The 14969-nt window shown below is 42.5% G+C and overlaps 1 protein-coding gene across 1 annotated transcript in view; it reads right to left on the reverse strand.

Moving 5' to 3' along the window:
• The window catches only part of LOC136866146 (uncharacterized), a 127835-nt gene that overhangs the window by 66995 nt on the left and 45871 nt on the right, over positions 1–14969 (reverse strand). The window contains exon 3 of the mRNA XM_068226510.1: positions 5486–5924. Within this exon, the coding sequence (XP_068082611.1) occupies positions 5486–5924 (439 nt within the window). The remainder of the gene's footprint in view (positions 1–5485; positions 5925–14969) is intronic.

Raw genomic sequence — 14969 nt, forward strand, 5'->3', positions numbered from 1 at the left:
GCCGAGGTGCCGGAATTTAGTCCCGCAGGAGTTCATTTACGTGCCAGTAAATCTACCGACACGAGGCTGACGTATTTGAGCACCCTCAAATACCACCGGACTGAGCCAGGATCGAACCTGCCAAGTTGGGACCAGAAGGCCAGCGCCTTAACCGTCTGAGCCACTCAGCCCGGCGGATATGGTTTTATGTGAATACGCGACTTACATGCTCTCTTCTTTACATCCTTACTACAACTCTTTTATACCCTCATAATCATGTGCAGAGATCTGTACCCTTTATTTATAATCCGCTTTATGTGATTAGCCCAATTAGAATCTTTCCTTATATTATCACCTAGGTAGTTACAGTAATCCCCATAAGGAACTTTCACCACATCAACGCAGTAATTGAAAGTTAGAAGACTTTTCATATTAGTGAAACTCACAACCTGACTTTTAAACCCGTATATCATCATACCATTGCCTACTGTCCATCTCACAACATTGTCGAGGTCTTTTTAGCAGTTGGTCACAATCTTGTAAATTTTTTGTTACTCTATAAAGTATAACATCATCCACACAAAGCCTTATCTCCGATTCCAGTTCTTTACTCATATCATTTATATAAACTGCTCACAAAAAAGTATCAAACTTTTGGTCCGCTGTAATATTTTGTGTTTTTTGTAGGCGTAGTTTATAAAGAACCAAAACATATTCATTTATTTGTATAGAAACAAAAAATGAACAAAAATACACACACGATTACGATTGATTGTCTCAAACAGACACAGTGGCCCAAAAACCGAAAGTCACTGCACTTGAATGCAACTAAAAACAAACTGACAGTTAACAATTTTTAGTACTCTGTGTCCCTACCTCTGGCTCGTAGCACAGCAGCACACCGGCGTGATATGCTTCCGATAAGCCTCCAAATTGCATCTGGGGGGATGGCTCCCCATCTCCAGATAATGCTGCTGTCAGCTCCGGGAGTGTGCGGGGTTGCTGTGGGCGATTCTCGATACGCCTACCAAGTTGATTCCACAAATGCTCGATACATCTGAGGTCGGGTCTACATGCGGGCCAGTCCATTACTTGAATTCCAGCAGCTGTAAGGAGGTTCCTGGTAGCCCTAGCAGAACGTGCAGTGGCTCCATCATGCACTAATGTGAAATATTGCCCAATATTGTCTGCGATCGGTAGTAGTTGGTTCTCCAGAACCTCCTCAATGTAGCGCACAGCTGTCAATCGCCCCTGAATGACTACGAGGTCAATTTTATGGTTCAAATAAATTCCTCCCCAAACCATCACTGATCCACCAATGTACGCGACTGTTTCCTGCATGTTGCAAGACAAATTTCGTTCTCCTTGACGTCGCCAGACTCGAATATGACCATCTGACCCAGAAAACTGGAATCTGGATTCATCGGCAAAGAATACTGGAGTACAGTGTCGGAGCTTCCCGTTGACATTCTGTTATGCATACTGCACACGGCATCTTCGGTGATGAGGGATGTACTGGGCCACTTTAAGCTGACCATCCTACAGTCCACTACGAACAGTCTGTGTACTGACGACAGTCCCATGTGCGTTAATTAGCTCACCTCGTAGGTTCCTGGCTGTACTGTGGCGATTTCAGAGGGCATGTAAATGAAGAAATCGGTCCTCACCTGGCGTTCTTTTCCATTTTCTTCCTGAATCATGTCATAGTTTGACATTTTGTAGCTTTTAATATCGCCGCCACAACCTGCAGATGACTGGCTGAGACACTCCCAGTCGCTCTGCCACGTAACGCTGCTTGCCATCCCTCTTCGTACGTCACATGTCCACGATTTTTTCGGCTGAGTGGTGCTCTTCTCTGCTGTTACTCAGTCGGCCCAACAATAATTCAACGGGCAGACGCCTAGTTGGCTGTCGCCTCCCCTCTCCACCATGGTTTGTTACAGCCTCATCAAGGATGTGGACATTTCGCTCGAAGACTCCTACCTTCTCATGAAACTCAGCAAGTCCGGCTGTCCCGTCGCCGACGTCATCCGCCTCCGGGATTAATGCACCTCTGGGCCTGCACCGCAGATCCTCATCACCTTCCGGGATGTCACCGACCAAGTCGCCTGTCAAACCACAGGTGTAACCATCGCCGGCCGGCTCTATGACGTGGTCCGCCCTACTGAGTCCATCTTAAGTCAACTCTTCTTTAATCCTTCCCGTGCTCCCTCTGTTTCACCACCCCCCCTCCCCATCTCGTACATTCCCGTCCACACTTGTCACTTCCACCACTACCATCACCACTTCTGCCACTAATACCCCGTCCTCTTTTACTCTTACTCCTACCACTAGCCACTCCTCCCCTATCATCTCCATACCTGTTACATCGCTCTCTCCTAATTTACCCTGTCCCCAGCAGCCTCCTGCCGACATCCCGGATGCCACCGTCGCAGCTTAGTCACTTTCCCCGGAACAAGCAGCCTCTTCTACTGTCGTCCAACAGACATCTCCATCCCGGAGTTGTGTCGTCCGTGGCATTGACCCTGCCATCAGCGAACAAGACCTACTGCAAGATCTCCAAAGGGCAGGCGTCCCAGCCGATCGGACGTACCGCATCTTCAACTCCACCGGCCCGAAGTTCATGGTTCGCCTCCAACTATCATCAGCTGCCGACGTCGACCATCTCATCACTACCGGCGTCCGTTTTCGCAGGCGGACTTACCACGTGGAGCACTCTCGTTCCCCACCCCGTACCGACCACCCCCCTCCTCATGCCTCTTCTGCTAGCCCACCACCTGCCCCGCCTCCGCAAGCTATGTACCAAGCTGCCCCACAGCCGCCCGTTTTTCTCCCGCCACTCCCCATCATGGACCTACGTACTTCGCCTTCTCGCCACTTCCATAACCAACGTTACCACAACCCTCTATTACCTCATGTCGCAATACTACCCAACTCCTTACTCCATCTTTCCGCCGAACACCCCCATTGTCCCTACTCAATTTATGTGAAATACTTTGTAACTTTATGTAAAATTGTATCTATTCCGACTTGCGCGCCCGAGATGCATCAATATGTCAATAAATTTCTCGTCCCTCTTCCCATGGTGTTTGTGGGGGTTTGCCTGCGCGGGGTGCTTTGTGGGTCTTCCCTGGGTCCCGGCTTCTTGTGATGGTGCCCTTACGCCAGATTCATTCATGGTGCCTTTACACCAGATTCATTAACTATTTTCCCCCTCTGGTGTGTACAACACACACCCCCTACACTTTATCTTCTTCACTAATTCTTTCCTCTATACGGCCGAAGAGCTCCTTTGTTGAGCTGATGGCCCGCCCCTCCTCGTTCGAGGAGAGGGAATTAAATAACTTGTTTTCGCTTCGCAACGCTGCTTGCGTCCTTCCTGCTTGAGGGTTACTGCACGCATGACTTTTTCTGATGGTAAATGCCTTCCCACGTCTTGTGCTCTGTCGTGCCTGTGCTGCTTACGAATACGACAACTCACACAGCACTGACAGATCATGCCGTATGTCACGAACCACTCCGTTTGAGGTGCGGTCACAAATATAACTGCTACGACTGGAGGGTTATGTACTTGACTTCAGTATTCCATCACATAGATGTCACCAAGGGATAAACGAACAACCCTGCAGAGCACCATGGATGTGAAACAGTGTGTGTCTACTCTAGTTCATACCAAAGCTGTGATATGTTTTTATGTGAGCCATGTATAATAAAACATAAAAGTCCAACAATATTGCTTTAGGAACTCCCCTCGTACTGATTACAAGATCAGATAATGCTTCACCTACTTTAATTCTCTGAGTTATATCTTCTAGAAACATAGCCACCCATTCAGTTACTATTTTGTCTAGTCCAGTTGCACTCATTTTTTGCCAGTAGTCTACCATTATCTGACCTATCAAATGGATTAGATAGGTCAATCGCTATACAGTCCATTTGACCGCCTGAATCTTATGTTTTGCTGAATGTTTTGCTACAGTTTCAACATGACGGCAGTAAAATCCCCGTGGCACGTAGGTACGGATTCAGTCCTCCAGTCGCGATAAAGACATTATTTCACTTGATTGGAGACGGCGTATGACGAGATGACAGAGCTTCTCTTTCTCGTAATTGACTTCTGTTGGATTTAATTGTACAGATGGATACACATGCATATTTGGTTACTCGCTATCCCTTGCTAGAATCCTACAAGTTGAGTATCAGCTTTCCTACACCCTTGTTGTTGACCCAAGGAAAGAACATCCATGAAAGGAATGTATCTCCTCTGCAACACAAACACTCTATATCCGAGCCACAATAACCAATTGGAAAACATCAGTATGTTACGGAGCGTGCGATTCACGGAGCGTGCGACTATGGAATTTTTATAGACCTAATAACGTTAATTAGCGACATGTAAACCGATTATTGAAGTATTCCTTATCGTTACCGGGCTAGTTCAAAGTCTGGAAAGTCCCTTTTGAATCCCTGGTATCAAAACCCTTCACTTTCAGGTATCACTGTTTTCCTTTATGTTTGCGATTATGACTGCATCGATTAGATCAGAAACAATCCCATCCGTATCCCCGTAATGTTGTGATACAGTTTCAACATGACAGTAAAATCCTCGTCGCACGTAGGTGCGGATTCAGTCCCTCAGTCGCGATAAAGACATTATTTCAGTTGATTTGAGACGGCGTATGATATGACAGAGTTTCTCTTTCTCATAACTGACATCTGTTGGATTTAATTGTACAGATGGATACACCGGCATATTTAGTTACTCGCTTTGTTGCAATAACAGATAAGAAACCAGCTCTTTTTGTCTCCATTCATCATCGCACACTGCAATAATATTAAAACTCTCACTATGGATAGCTTCCCTTCTTTTTATGGAAACGGCCTTTGTGGATCAGTGGTAAAGTGTCAGCCTCTGGATCCCAAGATAGCGGATTTAAACCCGACAGGCACACGGCACACAAGGGCTACATGACAAATGTTTACAACTGTACATAATTGGTGAGTTAGAATGATCGACGAACTGAACGAAGCCCTATATACTATACGCGAACTTTTTCTTGAGCCCGATTCTTACGGGGTGAGGGGTAAGGAGGGAGCGCTGACGGTTTCGGTTATACTGCCAACTGGATGGAAATGAAATCTGAATTGAATCGATAATATGATAGATCGATATGAATTTTCTAAACATTTATTATCTTACGCCAACAACTCCTGTCACACATACATTATTTAACATTATATAACATTTCTCGATGCGAATCCTGCTCCTAGCATGAATTATATAGTTTGGCTTTGCTGTGTAAACAACATCAGTACTAGTTCGTAAAGTGCACGCCAGATGTCGCACAGCGATGCATAGTTTGTGTTTCAAAGGTTGCCAATATGGATGTCGAAGATAACCGAGGTCTACCGATTCAGCACTAGGGAGCTCAGGGCTCAGAAAAGATTCGCGTATAGTATTTCTTTTTGTGTTGTATAAATCGAATCTTGATTTTCGATTACTTACCTATTAGCTGAGTCTGGTTTGTCACAGCAGCACAAGAAAGCGGTCCAGAGATGATCACGCAGTTCCAGCTGCCAGACTGTGTTGCTGCGCCGGCTGTGTGCGTCATAGAAAGCGAAAGACCTCTCTTCACCATCAGCACCACGGCCACACAGCAGCAGGGTCGAGTCAGGTGGACGCCGTGGCCGCTCTGATACAAGACGTCCTAGGTACGACTTCCGTACATCGGAAGTAGGGTACTCTCTGGACCAAGAGCGTTGCTCACTGTCATAGCGCCACAGGTCAGAGTATGCCTTGGGCTCTGGTTGTAGCAACCTTCCTCCAAATAACCACCACGCAGCAGCCGGCCGGTCAAACCACAAGGATACTCCCACTCGAGCTCCTGGTCCACGAGAAGAGTTGCCAGATACCCGTTGTTGAGGCCATTGTTCCCACTGCCACTCTGAAATAATAATAATAATAATAATAATAATAATAATAATAATAATAATAATAATAATAATAATAATAATAATAATAATAATAATAATAATAATAATAATAATAGCGAAATGGGCAAGCAGGCTACTTAAATGGTTGAATCATTGAAATAATTCGTTGGCATTAAACATCAAATGCAATGGGCTTCGTCAATATTAAATAGGCAGCCTACTTTTATGTCACCATATACTCTCTGTATAAACTAAACGAACATACTCAATTTATTGACAAATGTGAGAGTTAGCAATAAAAGAAATACAAGTATCGTAAAAAATCATTCATCGGCGCTGCATTGATTTAGACGTTTGGGTATCCCGACTTAGAATCCTTGCAACATCTGGTAGAGGACCCTTATCAGACGCTGTGCGCGGTTGCTATTCAAATGAAATCGACATCAAATCAGGTGCTATGTACGTCTAGTATGCTTAACCATAAGCATTTAAATTACTAGATAACATTCTATATAACGAAATATCATGAATAGAATTACCATCTTGAAAACATAGTATATATATATAAACAACGATACATGTGTCATAACTAGGGTACGTTTTCTCCCCTGATTGTATAACAGTGACATAAATCGAAACATACAGTAGCGATGTTAAGGCAGTGAGTTCGCTGCTACCAACTGCACTGTGCAATTCTGGTGTTATAAAATACTGGGGACTTCAAAGACCCGTCAGGTTCCAGAAACAATCAAGCAGTGGTTGAGGTTCTGTTTGCAGGTTTTAACTGCATTAGTGTCTATGGGTTATTGGACAGCCTCTTCATGGTAAAATGCATCACTGCCAACGGCAAATTATTGTTCAACTTTATTTTGGCGGTTGCATATATATATATAATCACTCTAACGAATTCCGCAGTAAAAATCTTTTCTTACTTTTCAGCTCTCTACAGAACATGCCTCAAAGTACCTGATATAGCTTATGAGCTGGAAAATATACCTAAGGACACAGGTACTCCTAGTGAACTTAGTAATGATAGTGTGGAAGCGTTTTCTGTAGAGATCTAAATGCTGAAAAGCAAGAAGGGATTTTTGCTGCAGACTTCATAAGAATGGCAGTCTATATCTAATCACTCAGCTGCTGGAATAAAGCTAAATAATTACTACTACCGTTACTAGTACCGTTATTTCTATGTTTACCATTGCTGTCACTGCCATACACCATACATGCATACATACATACATACATACATACATACATACATACATATATACATACATACATAAATAAATAAATAAGAATAATAATGATGGACCGTGGCCTGAGGAGAGGCCTGGTGCAAGTCTTTTGAGCTGACACCCTATAGACGACCTGCGCGTCCGCTGGGATTGGGCCCTGCCTAAGGTGAATTCTAATTATGAAGACGGCACACACAATCAGCCCCCGAGCCAAAGGAAATGGGAGGTAAAATCCCAGATCTGGCCGGGAATTGGACCTGGAACTCCTTGGACCAGCGGCTAGCACGCTAACCATTTAGCCATGGAGCCGGACACCACGGTCAGATGAAATTTACTCACTTTTAGCCTTGTAATTTCTTTTTGCCTACGATCATAGTGAAGTGCTTTGTCATTCATATGAACCTTGAAAATATTCCTGTAAATCCTGCCGGGACTTTCAAGACCCAAGTTACATTTTGGCCCAAATTACAACTATTTCACGTATTTATGGTTTCATACTTGTTAGTATATCTATCAGCAAACCGTATTAAAATTTACATCCAAAAACTTAGCAATTAATATTTCAGTAAACAAAGGGTATTTTTGTTTGTTTTTTGCTTTACGTCGCACCGACACAAACAGGTCTTAAGGGCCCCATAGACGGTCCGTCTTAGCGTCCGTCTTACCTGCGCAGTTCTAAGACGACAGGTAAGACGGACCGTGTGTGGTAGAATTTTCATCCCTGTACTGTCTTAGGCTTGGCTCGAAGTGAATCTGGCAGCGCCTGATTTTTCTGTGCGTGTACAGGTAAGTCGGCGAGCAAGTTGGAGCGTGTGTGGGGTCTTCAGACTTAGCGTCAGTTTTAACCAATTGCTCCTACAGTGCAGTTCGCTCGTAGGACATAACGTCGGATTTAACAATCATGCCTCGAGCGTTTCTAATGGAATTCATACAGCTATACCGTTGTAATCCGTGCTTGTGGAAAATCAAAAGTAAAGAGTACACGGTACAGGGTTATTTTTACATGTTTTCCATCAACCGCACCCAGACAGTTTGGAAAATTCCATTTTCTTTCAAAGTGCTGTCCAGTACATATCCATTCATCTTCTTTTGTTGGAAACTGAAACAAAATAAAATTATTATTATTATTGTTATTATTATTAAATCATGCAACTAAAATATAATTTAACCAATGCAATTAATTATATTTTTTGTTTTTAGGTTGGTTGGACGAAGACTGTTAATTTTCACACTCCGTTATATAATTGTTTCTTATTGTACTCTAAGCATACATTATACATTGTTTTATATTAAATTAACATGAAATACATTTCCTTTTACCTTGTGCAAGAAACTTATAAATAAATTTTACTTACTTTGAGATACTGATTCTTGCGCACCTTATATATTGCAGAGCAAGTCTCAGGAATTATTACTCCCAAAGACTGGACTGAAATTGCAGCGGAAAATTTCAGATCTTCGTAACTTCTACCGGTTGCTAGGAAACGAAGTGTGACGTTGAGTCTTCATGCGGTGTCATTGCCCGTCTCATTACATTGTCACTCTTTCTGATATGGGTCGCTACCAGGTGAAGAAGGTATAAATACGTTTCACTGTCCATCCTCAAATAATTGTCCGACTCGTTGGCTGAACGGTCAGCGTACTGGCCTTCGGTTCAGAGGGTCCCGGGTTCGATTCCCGGCCGGGTCGGGGATTTTAACCTTAATTGGTTAATTCCAATGGCACGGGGGCTGGGTGTATGTGTTGTCTTCATCATCATTTCATCCTCATCACGACGCGCAGGTCGCCTACGGGTGTCAAATAGAAAGACCTGCACCTGGCGAGCCGAACCCTTCCTGGGACATCCCGGCACTAAAAGCCATACGACATTTCATTTCATTTCTCACCTAGTTCAATAGTTAAATCTTTCATTAAATTTATATGCGACAGTGTATCTCGTTTAACTAACCAAGCTTTTGCCCATTTTGATCAAGCCCTTTTCTTTTTAGCTTTTGATCTCAAAGCTAATGCTAGAGCGGTGTAAATTAGAAATTCCTCTAGCATGTTATCCGTGCACGACTAGCGAAAACTGATCGCAAGTCTGACAGCAAAACGGAGCGTCTGTGTCCTCTTTCGTGTTCCGTCTTACCTCTCATCTTAGAACTGCGCAGGCAAGACGGACAGTAAGACGGACCGTCTATGGGGCCCTTTATAGTGACGATAGAGTGGGAAAGGGCTAAGAGTGGGAAGGGAGCGGCCGTCGCCTTAATTAAGGTACAGCCCCAGCAAAAGGGTTAAGTAAGGTGTGAGTTCACCGTGAGTAGGAGGACGTGAGGAGTGAGGAGGTGGCCGAATTGTCCAAAACAACTACTCTTAAGACTCTCTGTCACGGATGATATTCAAGAACTAATGTATCTATTGGAAATCGTAGTTTACCTATTGAAATTTCCAGTATGACAGAACATAAGATCACAAGCGTGAGCAATAGCAAAATGTCTACCACACGCCAAGAAGCACTGCAAACTGGCTGAAATCGTACGCGATGACCAACATCGAACTGCTCTTCAAGATTTGATAGTTTTTCAGAAGGTAGTAGCATCTTGCAGACAAATAAACAGGCACCCCATCTTGTCTGCGGCTCTGTCTTCCCCTGTTCCCCCAATTCGGTAATGCATTGTATTTAGTACATCCTTACTTTCTGCATATAAAAGTGGTTCAATAGATTTAAGTTCAAACTGTACTTAACCGTACACGCCGGCCAGTAAGTAATTATTGTCTGCTTTTCTGAGACGCATGCTGTCGATGCACATTAATTTGTGCGCAATCAGAACAATTTTAGCTACGAGGCCAGTAAATACTCTGTTCTCATGAATATTGAACAAACAGAGCAATTATCTTCTGCCCACCAACATTGCGTGAACAGGTGGCACAATGCGCTTAATGCGGCCCCATTGGTTGCTTCGATTTAATCAGCAGGCCTGAGCGAGAAAAAAACATATCTGCATTCATTAACATATACGGAATGCCAGTATCCATCACGCTGGTGATGGACATGAAATAAACACCTCGACAACGACGGTGGTACAGACGCACCAGGATATCAACAATTAAACATAATTACAGTATATCTTTTCCAGCCGTCCGGGTGGTCTAGGGGTAGCCTGCCCGCCTCTCACCCGGAGGCCCTGGGTTCGATTCCCGGCGAGAACAGGGTTTTTACCTGGGCGAGGTCCGACTCGTCGGCTGAATGGTCAGCGTACTGGCCTTCGGTTCAGAGGGTCCCGGGTTCGATTCCCGGCCGGGTCGGGGATTTTCACCTTAATTGGTTAATTCCAATGGCTCGGGGGCTGGGTGTGTGTGGCGTATTCAACATTAGAAATCATCCTAGGTAGGGCCCTCATCTTCATAGGCATGCAGGTCGCCTAATAGGCCGTCTACTAGAAAAACACCTGCACCAGGCCTCTCCGGAGACCATACGCCATTATTATTATTACCTGGGCGAGAGGGCTGGTCCGAGGTCCACTCAGCATAGCATAAGTGATTACATTTGAGGAGCTGTCTGTTGATGAGATAGCAGCATTTTCAGGGCTGCCGACAATGGGATTCGAACCTACTATCTCCCGAATACTGGATACTGGTCGCACTTAAGCGACTGCAGCTATCGAGCTCGGTAGGAAACTATTTAGCACTAACAATTAACCAGCGATTACATAACAGCAACATTTTTTTTCTTTTTCAGTTTGCTTTACTTCGCTCCGACACAGATTGGTCTTATGGCGACGATGTGTTAGGAAAGGGCTACGAGTAGGAAGGAAGCAACCGTGTCCAGCATTTTCCTGGTGTGAAAATGGGAAACCACGGAAAAACATCTCACAACAATTCAACACTTCGATTCAACAATTTAACACTGTTCCAATTCTGCTCACACAACTATTCCACACTCTGAGTCCACGTCGTTCTACAGTCCATGGTAGTTTAAAAAATACAATTTGCTTTACGTCACTCTAACGAATTCCGCAGTAAAAATCTTTTCTTACTTTTCAGCTCTCTACAGAACATGCCTCAAAGTACCTGATATAGCTTATGAGCTGGAAAATATACCTAAGGACACAGGTACTCCTAGTGAACTTAGTAATGATAGTGTGGAAGCGTTTTCTGTAGAGATCTAAATGCTGAAAAGCTTTTTTTTTTGCTAGGGGCTTTACGTCGCGCCGACACAGATAGGTCTTATAGCGACGATGGGATATGAAAGGCCTAGAAGTGGGAAGGAAGCGGCCGTGGCCTTAATTAAGGCGCAGTCCCAGTATTTGCCTGACGTGAACATGGGAAACCACGGAAAACATATCTTCAGGACCGCCAACAGTGGGGTTCGCACCCACTACCTCCACGGTAGTATACAGAGTACTCCAACAATACTCCAATAACACTCCAACACGACGATACTCAGGCAATTACTCTGGTGGAACACCTGCCACACACATGAAAATCAACCACCACCACCACCACCACCACCACCACCACCACCACCAACAACAACAAGAACAACTCTCCGACGACAGCTAACCCTACTGCTGTCCAATTATCTACACTCGCTAACTGTTCACGGCTAGCTTCCGTTTTATATCCTGATTATAGAGTACTAGAATCTTCAGTGTGCGGCCAGAATTGGAACACTCATTTCGTGTTCCAGAAGGTTCACGGAGAAACTAGATGAAGAGAATAGAGAGAAGAGGTTGTCACTATGCCCTCAGACTCACTAGTTCCTTCCAGGAAATGTCGAAGGGGGCTAAATAAAGATGGTTGACACGTAACAATATGTTAATTCACGGCCTTTTCCGTAATTGCTAACGTGGTCAGGAAATACGCAAAACAGTTCGAAAATCAATTTTATAACGTCAGTTTTCTTTTCATGTGATGATGTCGTAGAAAACAGTTGTATGATGAGCTCTAATGTGGTTTAGAGCATATCGTTGAGCGTCTAGATACGAAAAATTGGCAACTAGAAGAAAGGAAAGATAAAAACTGTGAAAGTTGCAAAATTTGGTAACACCTCCTTTTAAGCACATTCGTCTGAGAACGAGCATTATAGCAGTAAAACGTCATCCAAATGTAAATATTTTATACTTTGGTCAAGGTCCACTAGTTTGTCCGCAGTCCTGCCCTTTGCGACGAGGTCGTTATTCTCTGTCTTGTACGTTCAATAAGCTGTACACACGCGAATACTTATCCTGCTCTCTAATCAAATTAATATACACGCTTAGCGCGAAAGACGTGACACAGCTCTAAGAATTCCTTTGTTTCTGTGTTATTTTAGTTCTCACATACCTCCCAGTGAGTGGGAGTGGCAGAATACACCTATGGCATCCCTGCCTGTCGTAAAAGACGACTGAAAAGGGAAACCCACGGGGACTCTCATCTTGGGTGTGTGGGTTGGCGACTACGGGATCTTCCTCTTACTTTCACTTTTCCTAGCCGACGTTCTTCGGGCAATTTTTCCGACCCCTATATTTTTAGGTTTGCGAGGCTTAGGGAAACTTTCATTTTCATGGCCTTTATGGTCCTTATCCTTCTTTTGTTGACACCTTCAATCTTTCACCATATTCTTGAGAGTCGAAGCTGGACAAAAGATTAAGTGCCACAAGACCTATCGCCCTTTCAAGCTTCTACGGTTCACTTCATACAGATTTGTAAACCCATTATAACCTACGCTACATATGTATATGGCAAGAATGGCGAACCTATGACACGCATGCCACTAGGTGATACACGAACACGCCTTCTATGACACGCCGCACAACATATCAACATATTTTAATGTTTTTAACATGTAATAAATACGTCGGAATTCTACCAATATATTTATATTTAGGTATTGATTTTCGAACTGATTTACGTATTTCCTGACCACGTTAGCAATTACGGAAAAGGCCGTGAATGAACATATTGTTACGTGTCAATCCTCTTTATTTAGCCCCCTTCGATATTTCCTCGAAGGAACTAGTGAGTCTGAGGGCACAGTGACAACCTCTCCCCTCTATCCTCTTCATCTAGTTTCTCCGTGCACCTTCTGGAACACGAAACGAAATATTTATGTATTTAACATGTAATAAATAGGTCGAAATTCTACCAACATAGCATATTTTAATGTTTTTGACATGTAATAAATAGGTCAAAATTCGACCAACATAGCATATTTTAATGTTTTTGACATGTAATAAATAGGTCAAAATTCGACCAACATAGCATATTTTAATGTTTTTGACATGTAATAAATAGATCGAAATTCTAGCAACATAGCATATCTTAATGTCTTCAACGTGTAATAAATAGGCCAAAATTCTACCAAAATAGCATATTTTAATGTTTTAAACGCGCAATAAATAGGTCAAAATTCGACCAACATAGCATATTTTAATGTTTTTGACATGTAATAAATAGATCGAAATTCTAGCAACATAGCATATCTTAATGTCTTCAACGTGTAATAAATAGGCCAAAATTCTACCAAAATAGCATATTTTAATGTTTTAAACGCGCAATAAATAGGTCAAAATTCTACCAACATAGCATATTTTAATGTCTTCAACGTGTAATAAATAGGTCGAAATTCTACCAACATAGCATATTTTAATGTCTTCAACGTGTAATAAATAGGTCGAAATTTTACCAACATAGCATATTTTAATGTTTTGACATGTAATAAGTAGGTCGAAATTCTACCAACATAGCATATTTTCATGTTTTTAACATGTAATAAATAGGTCGAAATTCTTAACATGTAATAAATAGGTCGGAATTCTACCAACATAGCATATTTTAATGTTTTTAACATGTAATAAATAGATCAAAATTCTACCAACATAGCACATTTTAATGTTTTTAACATGTAATAAAATGGGTCGAAATTCTACCAACATAGCATATTTTAATGTTTTTAACATGTAATAAAATGGGTCGAAATTCTACCAACATAGCATATTTTAATGTTTTGACATGTAATAAGTAGGTCGAAATTCTACCAACATAGCATATTTTAATGTTTTGACATGTTGTAAGTAGGTCGAAATTCTACCAACATAGCATATTTTAATGTTTTGACATGTTATAAGTAGGTCGAAATTCTACCAACATAGCATATGTTAACATTACGCTTTAATAAAGCATTACGTCACAATTTAATTTTGTGTGGCTATTTCTAGCCGAGTGCAGCCCTTGTAAGGCAGACCCTCCGATGAGGGTGGGCGGCATCTGCTATGTGTAGGTAACTGCGTGTTATTGTGGTGGAGGATAGTGTGTGTGGTGATTACGTCACAATGAATTTTATGGTCTTTTTTTCTTCAAATTTTTGTAGGTTAAAGAAAAAATAAAGCCCATTCATAAAATTTACCTGTTTTTGAAATGTAATTTTCAGTAATGTTTGCAAAATAAAATTATGAAACAGTCGAATGGATTTATATGTAATGCAATTTAATACCTAAATGAACTGAAGTGAGGCAGTTTAAAAGAAAATAACCGGCGGTACAACAGACAGTGGAAAGTAATAACTGACACGCAAATCGGAAAAGATTTGCCATCCCTGCTATAAGGTATTTCAGAACGTGTAGGAGGTAATCGTGGGGTAGGGAGTATACCTCAAAACAACACAAAAAGTCTCTATTGGCTTATGTCTCATGGTCAATAGTTTACGAATAAAAGACTTTCCAGTTTTATACAGGCTTACCTGGCACATCCCGTGTCGAGTAGCTGTCGCCATATTGGTGTACCAGCAGGCGTATTCAGTTGTTTAGTTGGACCGAAACGGGCCAGAACGCCGTTCCGAAAAATATTTTCACGCTTTACAAT

The sequence above is a fragment of the Anabrus simplex genome, chromosome 1, assembly GCF_040414725.1.
Source record: "Anabrus simplex isolate iqAnaSimp1 chromosome 1, ASM4041472v1, whole genome shotgun sequence".
NCBI classification, from domain to species: Eukaryota; Metazoa; Arthropoda; class Insecta; order Orthoptera; family Tettigoniidae; genus Anabrus; species Anabrus simplex.